At 32.6% G+C, this 15,440-nt stretch overlaps 2 protein-coding genes across 2 annotated transcripts; one reads left to right on the plus strand and one right to left on the minus strand.

The window, feature by feature from the left end:
- Positions 1-1,037: 1,037 nt before the first annotated feature.
- Positions 1,038-3,050, plus strand: LOC144834746 (putative G-protein coupled receptor No18). The gene is made up of 2 exons (XM_078689656.1): positions 1,038-1,944; positions 2,734-3,050. The coding sequence occupies exons 1-2, from the start codon at positions 1,038-1,040 to the stop codon at positions 2,952-2,954; spliced, it is 1,128 nt and encodes a 375-aa protein (XP_078545782.1). The 3' UTR covers positions 2,955-3,050.
- A 3,237-nt stretch (positions 3,051-6,287) lies between these two features.
- Positions 6,288-15,440, minus strand: LOC144858249 (large ribosomal subunit protein uL16m-like). Its single transcript, XM_078714651.1, has 5 exons — positions 15,299-15,440; positions 14,354-14,446; positions 13,918-14,066; positions 8,546-8,708; positions 6,288-7,450 (listed from the first exon to the last, which is right to left on the minus strand). Exons 1-5 carry the CDS (start codon positions 15,366-15,368, stop codon positions 7,155-7,157), a joined length of 771 nt encoding a protein of 256 aa, XP_078570777.1. The 5' UTR covers positions 15,369-15,440; the 3' UTR covers positions 6,288-7,154.

Consider the following 15,440-nt stretch of genomic DNA (forward strand, 5'->3'; position numbering starts at 1 on the left):
TGGAGACCCTTCAAAGATATTTCGGATCGTTAAACCTTTTTTTACTATGCCATTGTCTATGGCCTGGGTATTAATGGATTGAATAATATTTATTATTATAACAATACCGAGGTTTAATTTCATCATTCGATTTAGTAAGTAGTCAATTTATTGAGTTGGCAGAAGTACGAACTATAGGTGCCACGCAGATACAATGGCCGCTATCGAACAACGTAGCCTACTCGGGAGTGAGCGTCTCCAGTTCGACAAACTGTGTTCAGAGAATTCCCACCCACAACAGTGTCGAAACCATGAAAAGGGCGGTATCATGTCTAGCGACAAGAAACAACTTGCAGTATCGCGTCAAGCTTCATCCTATTATGGGATGTCTACTGTATAACCATGGAGGTATAAAATAGATACCTCCATGGTATAACCAAGTAGCCTCTTCTCCAAAAACGTCACTGTGAATTTATATCAAACGCCCTCATCGTTATCTTCAGTCATCCACACATTACTTAACCGTCATAATAATTTAATACAATTGCTCCATGGTTTGATTAACGGGTTTTGATTGGCCACTGAGAAGATTTCACATTAAGTTAGAATTACTCAACATTTCTGAATGATGTCCTAACATTCTAGCACAGGCCTACACGATAGAGATAACAAATCATAACACGTTTGGACTGAATTACTTGGAGTAATTACGATCGGCGTATCTCTGCGTTGACGGTACGCGCTATACGCATGCATGTAAGTTTTAATTAATAATTTAAACGAATTAAGTACCGTAATTAAGTGCATTTGAAATCTACTATAATCTTAAGTATAAATTGATGGAACAGTTAGAAAGATTGTGACACTCTAAATAACATGTCAGTAGATGTTTATTCTTTTCAGTTATCATTTGCATGAAGTAAAGATGCCAGTATTTCGACTAATTACACACACAAGGAGAGGAGTAAGTGCGATAAGAAGAAATGAAATGGAGATTAAATAAACAATACTATTTTGAAATGGCCGGTGAATTATCCAAGTTTTGTTTGTAAAGAGAGATGGAACAGGATATGGGTTCTACTACCACTCCATATGATATCAATGGCACTCTGCTGTCAACATCACTGGTGGAAATGTTAAATGATGGTGACACACAAGACAACATTCCATTAAAGAGAGTGGCTCCGGTAGCGCTGGCTGTTGGTCTTCTAACTGTGTTCACTATCATTGGCAATTTACTCACAATTATAGCGGTGGTAATCGAAACAAAGTTGCACAAGTTTGAGAACTACTTCTTTGCTTCGCTAGCAGTAGCGGATTTATCACTCGGGATCATTGTAATGCCAATGCAACTACGTGTTGAGGTTAATGGTGGCCATTGGTACAGCAGCAATTTCGCTTGCGATCTGTTTATTTTCACTGATGTAACATGTTGTACTGCATCTATATTAAATCTCTGTGCTGTTGGGTTAAATCGGTACTGGTCGATTTCTTCACCTTTGAAATACGCAACGAAGCAGACGACAACAAGAGCGGGAATAACGATCTCAGTTGTGTGGGTTTTATCAGTTATAATAGCAAGCCCGCCGCTTTTTGGATGGCCTACGCGCGTACGCAGTGAATACACGTGTATGTACGACACAGATCGTACATACGTTATCTATTCATCGTTCGGATCGTTTTTCATACCACTTTTACTTTTAAATGTTGTTTATTATAAAATATTTCGACTAGCTAAGCAAGGAGCTCGTTTTCGTAGAGCGGCGTCGTCTTACAACCGTCCTAAACGGATGTCAACGTCGTCAAATTGTTACATTACAGGACGAGTGTCATTCTCTTCTGATGCCAACAAAAAGAAGAATGGTGCTCGGATAGGATGGGGTAAGAAAACACTAAAGAAGTGGTATGTTGGTAAAAAGCTTAGTAAGGTTGATCAAGCCGAAATGAAAACTGTCAAAACGCTTGGTAAGTATATTACTTAATTCTATAAACAATTAACAGTGTTATTCTTTTAAAGACATTTTTTGATACGTTATTGCTTTTATTTGAAAGCATCATTTTTGAGGGACACGTTTGAAAAGTACTACTGTACTACTAAACTTGATGATTGTTATCATTGCGCCTACATATTGACAAAGCCCAAGCTTTTAATTAATAACAACAGAAGTGTCGGTGTTTTTAAACAACATTCAAATTATGTTAATTGATCAATATTTGCTGCAGTAGGCCGGGTTGGTGTTGTTTAATAATATCCAAGTTATTATCGGCAATCTGTTACAACATTGATTACGTCACTGTCGTCCTTCTGTAGAATGAAGTGTTCAGAGAGAACGCGATTCCTGGGGTCTCATTCTAAAACAAGTGTTGCTGTTGTTGTTTCCAAACGTACAGTGTGGCACGGATTTCACCATATAAATCATTCACTTATTTGGTCAAAGTCAATTTCAAAACAGTATACAAGAAAAAGTATAAGAATAGGATTACAAGCAGTAATATAATACTAGAAATGATTATATAACAACTTTAATTATTGTAGAACGTGATTAACTGCATTAATAATAACTTTACATTACCATAATTTAAACTTTACGTACATATTTCTTATGATTGAAAGTTTGATAGGTGTTGCCCATGGTCTATGCTAATTTAGATAAACATCACTTTTCAGTGACATTTTGCATTTAATGTTACTATTTGGTGAAAGTAAATGCTTACAATCTATTATTTATATTTATATGATTTCTTTAATTATAGGTGTCATAATGGGAACGTTTGTGGCCTGTTGGTTACCATTCTTCACCCTCTATCTTCTGGTTCCTTTTTGTGGAGGTTGCAAAGTGCCACCCGGTGTTGACCGATTCGCCCTGTGGTTAGGCTATACTAACAGCCTCCTCAATCCCATTATCTACATATGCTGCAAATCCGTTTTCCGTAAAACCTTCAAGAAGATAATTTGTCTCAATTACTGCAGGTGAGTGCAGAACTAGCGGATGTCAGTCATTATTGTTTAAATTATTCCAATAATTTGAATGCGGTAATGAACATGGTCTTAAAATAGACGAAGGCTAGACAACATTTCAAAGTCAGTTCCTTTTACAATATAAAATATACATCAATACCCCTGTTTATCACCACATTTCAATTAATTGTGCAACTTCTACAATTGAACAAAATGTGTGTTTTGAACTAAAAATTGTTTGTGAATTTGAATGCTTGAATGTCTGAATTGAAAGGAGTAAAGTTATTAGTTATCATTATTGATATATACTGTATGTTCTAATTTTATTATTTATTGTTATGTTTGAGACCTGAATGATTGAATGCCTAAAAGATACCAATGATGTCTCTTCATGGTTCGCTTCAACACAAATGGGAAAGCACAGTGAACCAAAATATCATTACCAACAACAATAAACTTTTACATTTTTGTTGTTTTTTTTTAGATCAAAAGAACGATACAAAATATCAAAAAGACATCGAAGAGGGTTGTATGATCAAATCTTAAGGAAAAATTACGACGGCGGCGGCGAGGACGAAAAGTTACACGAAATGAACGAACGATGTAAAATCAATGAGATAGAAGATGACAGCTTTACTGAAGAAGGAATTGGGAATGCGTCTAAAAATACTACATCCAAGTCACATTCGCCATCTTCGTGGTCAGCCAGAAGAGAAAGACTAAAACAAGTTACTTTAAACTTGGTGCCGCAAGTTAAAAAGTTCTCAAATTGGAAAAGCAAAGATTCGATCGAATATCTCGAAGGTAGAACTATTATGACGTCATTTGTTACTGAATTGGAGAGTGATCCAGAAACGTACCTTTCTAAGTCCGATTCACACCTGTATAAGTGTGGTATATTAAATGGTGCTGCGAATGGAATTGTCGAATTTGAGGTTCAGTGTTCTACGTCAAGGTTCCTGCCGAGGGTTCGCTCATTTCCGAATATATCATCTGATCAATTTACCTACTTTGATAGCTTTAAGACGACGACGGCGGATAAAACGTTTCTTTCCGTTCCGAAACACGTAACGTTTTTGGTTGATAGTCATAATAGCGATGTGCAATTTAAACTTGCCGAAGATGTTCAAGAAGTCGTGGACGAGAATGATCCACACGGAATACAAGTAATAATATCAAGTGATAATGGGGAATTTATATGTGAAACGGATAACGTATCAAACGATGGTAACACATCTTATGTTCAACAACACAATAACGAAAGTATGCAACTTGTTAATAATGTGATTCCACCTTCTAATGCCACTAAGTACGATCAAACATTTGATGACACTTCTGTAGAATTATCTGACGTATCAACAAAGAACACAAAGCATACGAAGGAATTAACATTTAGAAAATTAGCTAGAAATAACAAACAAATAAATAGTAATAAATGCAATTCCATTAAATACGAAAATAACTCTCAACATATAGATATAGTAAACGACTACGCTAATTCTGAATCAACTACAGATAGTCAAATATCAGAAGAAGACTTTCTACGTGGAAAAGTAAAAGAGAAAATTTGCAGACGTCATATTGACGCAGAGGATTGTACAAACTGCAGGCGATTTGTTGTCATCAAGGAAGTTGGTGTGCAAACAATGGACACCGACTTGCAAGATACGACGCTAGATGTGTCTCTTTGTGGAAATCGTCGAATTGAAGATAAAATACCCGATTTAATAGCGTCTACACGCCTACCATCAGTACGCCAATCTGAGCTACATGGGCCTACAGCGAACCTTAACTTACCGCGTGCGCACGAAAGACAGGCGGAAGGCTTGTGGACAAACAGAAATAATTCTCCTATCACCAAAACACATAATGAACTACCTAGGTCTATCAGGCCGTCATGTCAGGTACACGATAGTTTGAGACGCGTTCCGTCTTCTACAGTTGCAGATTATTTAGAGCAAACTTTAAGAAACAAACGCAAGGATTCGATCGAAAACGCGTTTCATCAGAATTTTGATGATTCGATCTTCAATGTGTTGGTTCATTGCAGATCTAGTGATTTATAGTCAAAATTTATATAACAAAAAATTAAATAAAAAGTATGGAATCATACATGAATTACATACTTAACACACCATACTTTGATCACAAACTTATGTTTGGTTGGTAATGTGAAATGTTATTTTTATGAAATTAAATATACTGTAGTACCACCACCAATGTTAATATAATAGACGTTCACAAAATGTTAAAATGATCGAAGGTTATTTCATAATTTAGGCCAGCATTACTGCATTAGTCGATAGATGATGGACATTCATATACAGCGGACTTTGATACATAGTTAGGGTGATATCGGATGCAGGCGATCATGATGTTGAAGGATTTAACGGTAACATATTGCCAGGATTTCGACGAATTATTTGCCCACGTGACCGTCAATTAATAATAGAAATGGCTCTTCAGTTTGTCTTAATTGCAATTTGACTGATGAGGACCGCGCTGTCGCCAGTTATTAAGTATTATAATTATATGGCATGTGGTTATTGAAGGTAAACGTTGACAGATACGCGCTTTTTTTTAATTCCGAAGCATAATTACTGAAAACACTGCTCTTATTCTAGCAATGCGTATTTTACGCGATATGAATTTACGCAATGCGCGATATGAATTTACGCTTATACGCGATATGAATTTACGCTTATACGCGATATGAATTTGCTCATGCTTACAAACCAATCGGTGTTGTGATAACTTCCTCGATCTTCGAATTGTGCTAAATTAACTAAAATTGATCAACTAGGCTACTATTATGTTACAAATACATTTCATGTCGATCTATGAAATACACTCAATAGGCCTATATTTTCCTTTTTACGGAGGACGAAAGTAAATTTAAATAGCTACGGTACACATAATAAGTAGTCAAGAAAATACATCCCGTCTCTAAAATAAAACAGTATTATACAGTAATATCTTATTTATATTAGACACAGATTACTTAATAGATTTTATACAAATAATGAATGTTTGAGTGTATGGTACAAATAATGGCATGAGGTAAATGATGAAAGGTTATATATCAACCAGGCGACAGCCGAGTTGATATATAACCTTTCATCATTCACCAAATGCCATTATTTGTACCATTACAAGAATATAAAACATTCATTATTTGCTTTATATAACATCTAAATAGATTCCTGTCATTTGAATCAAATAAAAGGTAGGCCTAGCCAAGGCCTACATTTGATTCACATTGATGACAGGAATATATTTAGGTGTTATATAATATCGACTATGTTACTTTGGTATACTATTTATATTAAAGTTTCTCTATACAGTACGGTTGGTATCGTTGGTGTTTTATTGTCAGAATAACTCTCTTTTCAATACATAATGTTGTGCATTATTAAATCTTTGCAAAAGGCTTAAAGATGTATTGTTCCCCTGAACAAATTATTTTTTTAGCTTTTGTTTTTGAATATTCCATTTTTATGTCACATAATAGTTATTCACTTTGCCCAAAAACTGGATCATAAAAAAAAAATATTTACCCGAAAAAAATGTAATTTAAAGCAAAAAATACTTAAATTGTCTGTCAGACAATGGTTTTTGGTTAAAATTAACCGTTTCTTTTGTCTTTTTATAAGTGAAATAATTTTTTTTACAGAAGTGAGTCACTTTTTAAAAATTGCAAAATGGCCTATTTAAAGTCTGATTTTATTAATCTTAATTTTTCATGTTTTTGGGAGACAATACATCTTTAAGTTTCATCTATATACAAGGTGTACAAAACAAACCTTAGCAGCATAATTGTGAGAAGCAGAGTTAACAACGTTGTGATGTCATCACAATTATTACCAGCAAGGTCAACATCATAACCAGCAAGGTCAACATCATATCCTTTATTATTATTTTCTTATTAAATATATTACGAGTATAGCATTAATGCAACATATGCATTCAGCACTCAGTATGTTATTGGGTGAAAATAACAATAGTAATGTGTTATTTATAGCACATATGGATAAAGCAATTTCAAATAAGATCATACTAATGTAGTACAACATGGCATCGTCAACCATAAATCAGTTAATTGCATCAAAAGTAATGTACTATCTAGTACATAATAGCAGTTGCAGCAGCAACAGATCTCTTTTAACTTTTTTATCTCATAGATAGGCTGTTTGATGAACCATGTCCACAATATTATCTACCTATATTTTCCATACCATTTGTAATCATATGGACCAAGATATTTACTTATTCCTAAGTAATTTCCTTCTACTACTCGTTTAAATGTCCATTCATTATCATTGCTTTCCGCGATCCTTTTTTCTTCCATTGCATCATCTTCCAGAACTTTAGGAGTAACGATTTTGCTACGAAATGGTAATTTCTTTGTCAGTTCCTTAAGCACTTTTTCCACTTCCTGCAATTCACACTTTCCTCCAATTTCAACGACAATTCTACCAGGTTTTACCGGTGTCACGTAGTGATCAATACTTCCTACATTAAAACAAACATTTCTAACTCAGAAGTGTCTATTATATAATGGGCGTACAGTACTGTACAAAGACTTGCAAACTCAAAAGTAGCAGAAACAGTAAGGAAAGAACTAATTAATTAAGAATAAACAAAGACAGAATTTCAGTTAAGATTTTGAAATATCTTAAAGATGTCCTTAAAATAGACCATACAATAGATTACCACATAAAAAATAAACGTTACTCCACAGCACTAGAAAAATCTTTAGCCTTGTACTAGATTTTAACTTAGTACTGAATGCTTATTTGCTATTTTTGTGTTTTAAAGTAATGGTTTATACTTTATAGAGGTCAGACTAAACTCAAAAACTTTTAACTCATAAGATCAAAAAAGTTATTTAATCTCATTACTTTCCAATTGCCAAGAGCAGATGTACCCATCTACAAAAACATGTCTTGGTTTTTAACATTAAAAGAATACCATTTTAAGTTGAAAATAAGGATACGGTAGGCCTAAGGCTGTAACATAGCTTGTTAATAGTCTAATGCTGGGGGTAAGATTATTCTATGCCTGGTCTAAAGAAAGCAAACTTAGCAACATACATTTTAGATATCTGGGTTATTATTGTTTAAATAACTCGCAAAAGTAAATACAAAATAATTATTGTGGAAGAAAATAATATTGTTGATTATTTTATCAGTTCTGGTTATAGATAGGTGGTCCCTAAGAGTTTTGAATTAGGTTTTAATAATTGCTATGGTATGTTTCATTTGCACCATGCTTGTTTGCTGTAGGCTGTATAAATAAATATGGAGTCATGTTAATGTGATTTTTTATTTAAAAAAACAATATTTTCTAGTTGAATATCAATAACAAATTACCATGAGTAAGTTTAGTCTCAGGGGGGCTGGTTACAAAGTCTAGCCTAAATTAGTGGGTGGGATTATATTAGAGCATGGGATTATACTCGGTCATATACAATATTAGTTCATAGATACATTATGCATATTTTCTACCTTACAGAACGTTATACACAACACTGAAACCAACAAAGAAAGTATTCTAAAAATGTGTAAATAAAAATAAATAAATAAAAAAAAGACGGATTGGACAAACCTTTTCCTCCTCCCATTCGCTGACCTTGACCCTTCTTGGTGATTGGTTTATAAGGAGCTTCGACGCGCCAGATTGCAAACATTCTCCTAGTGTCCATGAAACGATTGATTGTTAATCGCATCATCTCAAAATGTCCATGTTTCAAATATCCTGCAGTTGTTGCCTAAAAATACAGTATAATAAGACATAGCAAACAAATACAATAGATATCTATTAAAGATATATTATCCAAAAAAAAAATAATAATTCTTAAAAATTGTTTGTTGAATATGTTATTTTAATGTCACATAATAGTTATCCACTTTGACAAAAAATTGGTGCGAAAAAAAAATGTTTTACCTGAAAAAACTGTAATTTCCAGCCAGTGGATTTTTGGTTGAATTTAACCATTTATTTTGTTGTTTTATAAGTGAAAACATTATTATTTTATTTTTTTTCCTTACTTCTAAAGTCTGATTTAACATTTTTCATGTGTCTTCTTTATACACGTTTGCTCTGGATAAGGGTTGGCTGTAGTATTAAAATATATATTTCAGCTAGTTCATGGGAAAGTGTCCTCGTAATAGAGGTGTCCCCTGGTGACTGTTTGTACACAGAAAATATTAAAAGACACAGAAGATTTTGTGTATCTAGGTCGTAATTCTTATCTAAAATATTCATTTCATTTTCTTGTACATACTACTTGTGTTACAAGGTAGTTTGGTTAGCTTTGACGTCATAGAGAAGCACAAAAGGTAAATAAAATCTCATTGTTGGCGTTATGAGCTTAGATGAAAACGCTTAGATGCAATTAATGTCTGAAGAAAGTATACAACAACAACAGAGGTTGGAGTTGAATATAAAGTAGATTATTAATACAGCATCAACAAAATCAAGGCCTTAATTAAATCAATCAACGCACACAATCAACAGACTCATAATTATTTACTATAAAATAAAACCTTGGATCTCTCGACGAAAAGAAGATCAGTGAGTGTTGATGATTTACACTCAATTTTATTGTTTTAATGTATATTGTATACATCAACCAACAATGAATACAACAAAAACAAAGTAAATATATTTCTTACAAATTATATATTTATTGTGTTAATGCGCATTTCTATAGCAATGTTTATACTGTGAGGAATTTGTGACGTTTTGGACCTCGAGAAAAGTTTTTAAGAGAGTATTTTGGCATGGCGTGAGTCAGCTGTATTTACTGTAAAATTCTTTAATTTCGTATATTTCTATATTTTGCTGTGAGGTATACATGCTAAAATAGTAAAAGTAATTATTTTGGCTGCCTACCATGTTATTTTTCTTAAATAAATATTCAAAATGCCCAACATTTTGTTCAATGATTTATGTAGGAATTCTGAATATTAATTTAATCACTTTCCTCCAAGATTAAATTTCACATACAAATATTTTGTTCAATTCACAATTTTATGGATGATAATGAATTAAAAAAATAATTATTTAAAAATAATCTGGACAGAATGATTACCTATAGTAGGTGAATTAATCACACACTGTCCCACAGGGCAAACATGTAAAAAACTATGATTCATAAAGTAAACAGATTCTAATTTTTTTTTTTTTGTTAATATATATTTCATTTTGTACCATTATGTATTATTGTTATTACTATACTCTATAAGAAACCATTTCAATATTATCTATCATTATAATTTTAATAGCATCATCAACAATTATTTTTGTAACTACTTCCTCTTTATGCATTATATAAATATATTTAAGTAAAATGATGTATCAACTCATGTCAGACAAATATTGCCACAGTATATAGTAATAATTTTTATTTTTTTTTTTTTTTTTTTTTTTTTTTCTTCTAACTTTGTAAATTAGCTTAAGTATCCGTATCCGTCATTTTATGTTAATTGTGTTTAATATGGATGCACCACTTACTGTGTGTGCCACTGATGTAAAGGTGCAATTTCCAAATAAATTGATTGATTGATTGATACAGTAAAACTGGTAGTGTGTGAATAAGAAATGTATGCCACTGGCAGATTGAGGTGGGGTATAATCTATAATGCTGGATCCGCCCCTGTGTTTGCTTTATAATTTACAGGTTCATTTCTAAATATTTCAGATGATGAACCTATCATTATACAATGCACGTAAGACAAATGATAGATTATTTAGAGGGTGTACAGTAAGTTATATTTAGAGTAACCAATCTGCAGTAGCATATCCGAATATAAAACTAAAACAATCTTGCAATTCTTATGGTCATCATGCATATTATTCATGTTAGCATCACGTCAGTCTAAGGGATTGCAAACTAATTGATCTAGATTAGGGTTTACAATGTAATAAAGATTTTACTCTTGTACTATACTTAGAGATTCTATTGTTCTACACCAGATTTTGGATTTTAAACTAATTCGCACAAAATGGACTAAAATGCTGTGTCAAAGGTCAGAGAATATCAAATCAGAGATTACAACATTTCATCTTATGAACCATATACTGTGTACATTGACTCAGGGCCATTATAAATCAGATAAAATCTTTTTCAAAAGAACCAGTAGTAATCTGCGTAACAAACATCCATAAACCATCACAACTTTAGAAGAATCAAATAAAAAAAAGGACATTACATACTTAGTACAGAAAGCATGCTAAAGAGTCGTAGAAGTAATTTGACAGGATTAGAGAGGATTAACTGACTTAATCCACAGCTTTGTGGTAAATAGGATAAGCTAATGTACACTGTGATTTCTATTATTCTTATTGTTTGTAATCACCAATTAAAATGTGTTAAATTATGACACTATAATGGTCCTGTCAATGTCATCCATTTGACCTCAATGATAATGCTCCTAGTCTTTTTTTTCCAAATTAATGGTCTGACAATATAATGCTAAAGTCTACAGCAATATCCTATAATAAATGTTGTCATTTAGTAAAAAAATGCTATAATAAATTACTATATTAAAAATGCCTCAATCTCTAAACCACAACCAGTTGTAGAAGTACAGAAATGATTAGCTGGCCTACAGTAATTAATCGAGTAAGACCTGACTAGAAACATGATTGTGTTTTGTTATCATAAAAACAACCCTAACCCCAAGCAACTATTAATAATAATAATAATGCAGATTTATAGAGCGCACTTCGCCACCAAAGGTGCTCAAGGCACTTAACTATTAATTGTTATAAGCCTGAGTACTAAATGTAGCATTGCTCCATTTGTGTCTAGTAAATGACCGACTAAAACAATTGTCATACACCGCGTTTGGTTGTCTAGTTGATGTTTACAATACATATATAGAGATATAGAGAGACACTTTGGTAATACAGCTTTTGTTTTTCCCCAGTGCTCTGTTTTATATTTTTTAATGAAAGGAATAAAAAGTATAAATATTTATTTTATTTATTCATTTCATACGCATCCAACAGCGAGGACAAATTCGCAAATTACTACAAGATGGATTTTAAAAGAATGCTATCATTAACTAGTCTAGTCATCTAGTTTTCACAAGGGTTATGACAAGGGTAAATGAATCATGTATGTTTTGATACAAACACCGAAACTAGAACAATTACTTACAAATTAAAGGTAGGGAGCAAATTAACTAGGCTACTGTACTTCCTAATCCCGACAACCAAAGGTTTTTTTCTATAAGTTTTATTACCTTGTACTAAATATGTTTAGGTAAATAGGTTATTCCACATTTGAAGTACGCTTTCTAAACATTTCTGCCGATACTGCCAATAAACATATCCATAGCAACGATTAATTTAATAAATTTCTTTTAATATTAACACTTTACAGCAGACTGTTGGTAGGACATGCAATTAGCGAGTGAGTGAGCAGAATAAGCAATTACCGCCAATCAACGAGGATTCAATTTACTTTGACAGTCACAAAATCAAATCGTAATCAACTTCAAGTACTGCTTAGTATATGTCTGTTAAATGATAATTGTCATGCTTAATTACTAATCCAATTTGGATATGAAAACAAAATAACGGAAACTGTGCGATGTTGCTAAAAAAGAGTTTTATAATACAAGGATGTAATTGTACTGGGTGAAATCGAAAAAAAAGGGAACTCACATTTGAAATATTTCTCTGAAAGATTTTTATAAGGCCACCTAATTTCAACACTGCATTTATGTATAAACCTCTAGATACCTATACTGGTAGATTTTTTTTTATCTGCCCTTAACTATATTAAAAATTAACTACACACTTCAATCGAAGCAAAAAAATAAATGTTGAAAATGCAATGCTTGATAGGGCTGGGTTAAGTATTGCAAAGTGATAAGGACTTACTACAGTAAATACTGATTTCTAGATCCTGTGACAAGAATAGCATGAATGTGATTATAATCAACAAGAATAAGGAAATTCATTCCAGTTTGTTGCAACGTAAATATTGAATTATTACATCTACTAAATGTAATAAGTTCAATAGCGACCATTGACTTGTCACATGATATGTTTTAAATGTTAACAGTAAATTGGTAAATAATTGCAAAGTAATTTGAGAGTTGATGATGAATGAGAAACTTAATTACAAAGTTCGGTCACTCTGAATTCTCACTATATCTTTCACTAATTTCTCCCTACTTTATAGTATCACAAGTTTAACTAGTACAATAAAATATTTGAATTGTACTACTATTACTAACTAGACTAGATTTATAGTCTAGTCTAGTATTATTTTTAGCATAAACTAATAATGAAATATTGTAGGTGTCTTATACCATTTTAAAGATGAAAACTACACTACAATTTGCAGACCAAATTATGTGCCTTATAATGACCCTTGCCTTACTTTCAAGCTCATTGTCACCAAAATGGGCCTTATAAATTGCCTTACTTTCAAGCTCATTGTCACCAAAATGGGCCTTATAAATTGCCTTACTTTCAAGCTCATTGTCACCAAAATGGCCCTTATAAATTACCTTACTTTGAAGCTCATTGTGACCAAAATGGCCCTTATAAATTACCTTACTTTAGTTAGTAAGTAATATTTATTGCTTTCCAAATACAGTACAAATTTATAAAACAGTATAATGTAAATGAAATAAAAAGAGAAAACATTAAATATAAAAATACAAGACTAAACTAGAAAATATGCATGGAAAGCAGGGGATGGCCCTTTAAGCCCAGAGGCTTGTTTCCAAAGGGGTCCCCAACATGAAAAACAATATTACAATAAGCTCATTGTCACCAAAATGGTTCCTATAGATTGCCTTACTAATATTACTGATTACAAGCTGCAACATTATGGAAGTTTGTTTCAGGTTCTATACTTTTGTTAAAAATTGACCGCAGTACTCATGTTTCAGGATATATGTGGAAATAAGAGTTTCTCTATTTTCATTTAAATGAAGTGAGTTCTACTGTACCTGCAAACCAAACTGATCAAGCTCCAGCTCTGTTCCTTCCGTAGCAGGGCCACGTAAATCAATTAGCTGTCTAGGTTCTTTCTGTGGCTTCATGACATTGGGAACTTTGAGTAACAGAGGAAGTCTAGGCTTCTCTGGCATCACTATGTCTACATTGAAAATTATGCAATAAAAGTTAAGTTTACGACAACACAAAATGTTGAATTCACAATTTCAGGTGAAAATGTATCAATAATATCAAGGCAAAAGATTATCTTAATTAGTTTATAAAACATTATAAAAAAACTAAAAATGTGTGAATAGTGTATAGAATTTGTTCGTATCTAAACAATTTGCAGTTCTCAAGTTTTAATCTTCAAGATAAATTCAGGATGGATTACTATTAGAAGCGGGGTTACTATTAGAAGATTTATTTTAAAATAAATAAAGACTATACCATCGTATGAATCCAATGGTCTGAGATTCTTTAAAGAAGCAACTTGAATAACTTGTACTGATTGACTTTTGCATATTGACGTTGGACAACAATCTAAACAGAAATAAAAACATATATAAAATATATATGAGGCAGGCAAAGAAATCGCTGGTCACTCTCACTCACTGCATATGTCGACTGAAACCAGTTAATGCCTGATGTTCTTAATAATGAAGACGGTGGCCAGCCATTTCTAAATCAAAATCTTGATTATTGCGGATATTTCTACATATTCAAACTAATGATTTAATACTATAGATTATTAAAAGATATTTTCTCAAATACAGTTAACTAATCTTATGTAAAACAATTCTTTACTACTGTAACTGAATACTGAAACAAATTTGTATATTAATCATCTTTTTGACCACCACCAATATGGAATCGGTTACACCACTCCCTGGTTACACTATTTTTAGTGAGATGTTCGCTTATAAAAAATGCTTACTTATTGCTGCTTAATCCGCAGACCTGACCATCATGCCATAGATCTAGGCCCTTAATTAAATAAAATACTATTACTAAACTTTTTTTTATCTAGCTCGGCCCTAGGCCTATATTTATAGGTCTAGTTAGGCCCTAACTGGGCTATTTTATTATTTTTAATAAAATAGTTTAAACAAATTAAAAGTTTAAAAAAAGTATCAATTTTAATATTTCTTGCATGCTGTGACATTTGTGGCTTCCTTCAGCAAAATTAGAGGTTACTCTACCCTATCTAGCCTATGCCTAGTTTAGTTAGGCCTAGCCTAGGCCTACCTATACTTCGGGCGCTACTTTACTGTCTCGGTCAGGTCTGTCGTCGCGGCTAGTCTAAAACAGGACAAGGACCCAGCCTAGGCCTAGAGCCTAGGTAGTTCATCAAAAACGATATTTTAAATAATTATTTTCATCATATTGCCTTACCAAAACTAAAGTACAACAGTCGTGGATTTTTAACTAAAGAAATACTAATGTTTTGTAGAGTTCGTAACATTATAATGGAAAACTAGAACAAAATTATTATTATTACAACACGAGCGTCATTCTGACGACTGGGGGAGGTATA

The sequence above is a fragment of the Antedon bifida genome, chromosome 2, assembly GCF_963402885.1.
Source record: "Antedon bifida chromosome 2, ecAntBifi1.1, whole genome shotgun sequence".
NCBI classification, from domain to species: Eukaryota; Metazoa; Echinodermata; class Crinoidea; order Comatulida; family Antedonidae; genus Antedon; species Antedon bifida.

Excerpts from the sequence above, each read along its gene's own strand:
- LOC144834746 (XM_078689656.1), top strand. The coding sequence starts at position 1,038 with ATGGAACAGGATATGGGTTCTACTACCACTCCATATGATATCAATGGC. Across the intron at positions 1,945-2,733 it reads GAAAACTGTCAAAACGCTTG|GTGTCATAATGGGAACGTTT; the intron begins GTAAGTATATTA and ends CTTTAATTATAG.
- LOC144858249 (XM_078714651.1), bottom strand. The coding sequence starts at position 15,368 with ATGTTACGAACTCTACAAAACATTAGTATTTCTTTAGTTAAAAATCCA. Across the intron at positions 8,709-13,917 it reads TTGATCAGTTTGGTTTGCAG|GCAACAACTGCAGGATATTT; the intron begins GTACAGTAGAAC and ends CTGTATTTTTAG. Across the intron at positions 7,451-8,545 it reads GCGAATGGGAGGAGGAAAAG|GAAGTATTGATCACTACGTG; the intron begins GTTTGTCCAATC and ends GTTTTAATGTAG.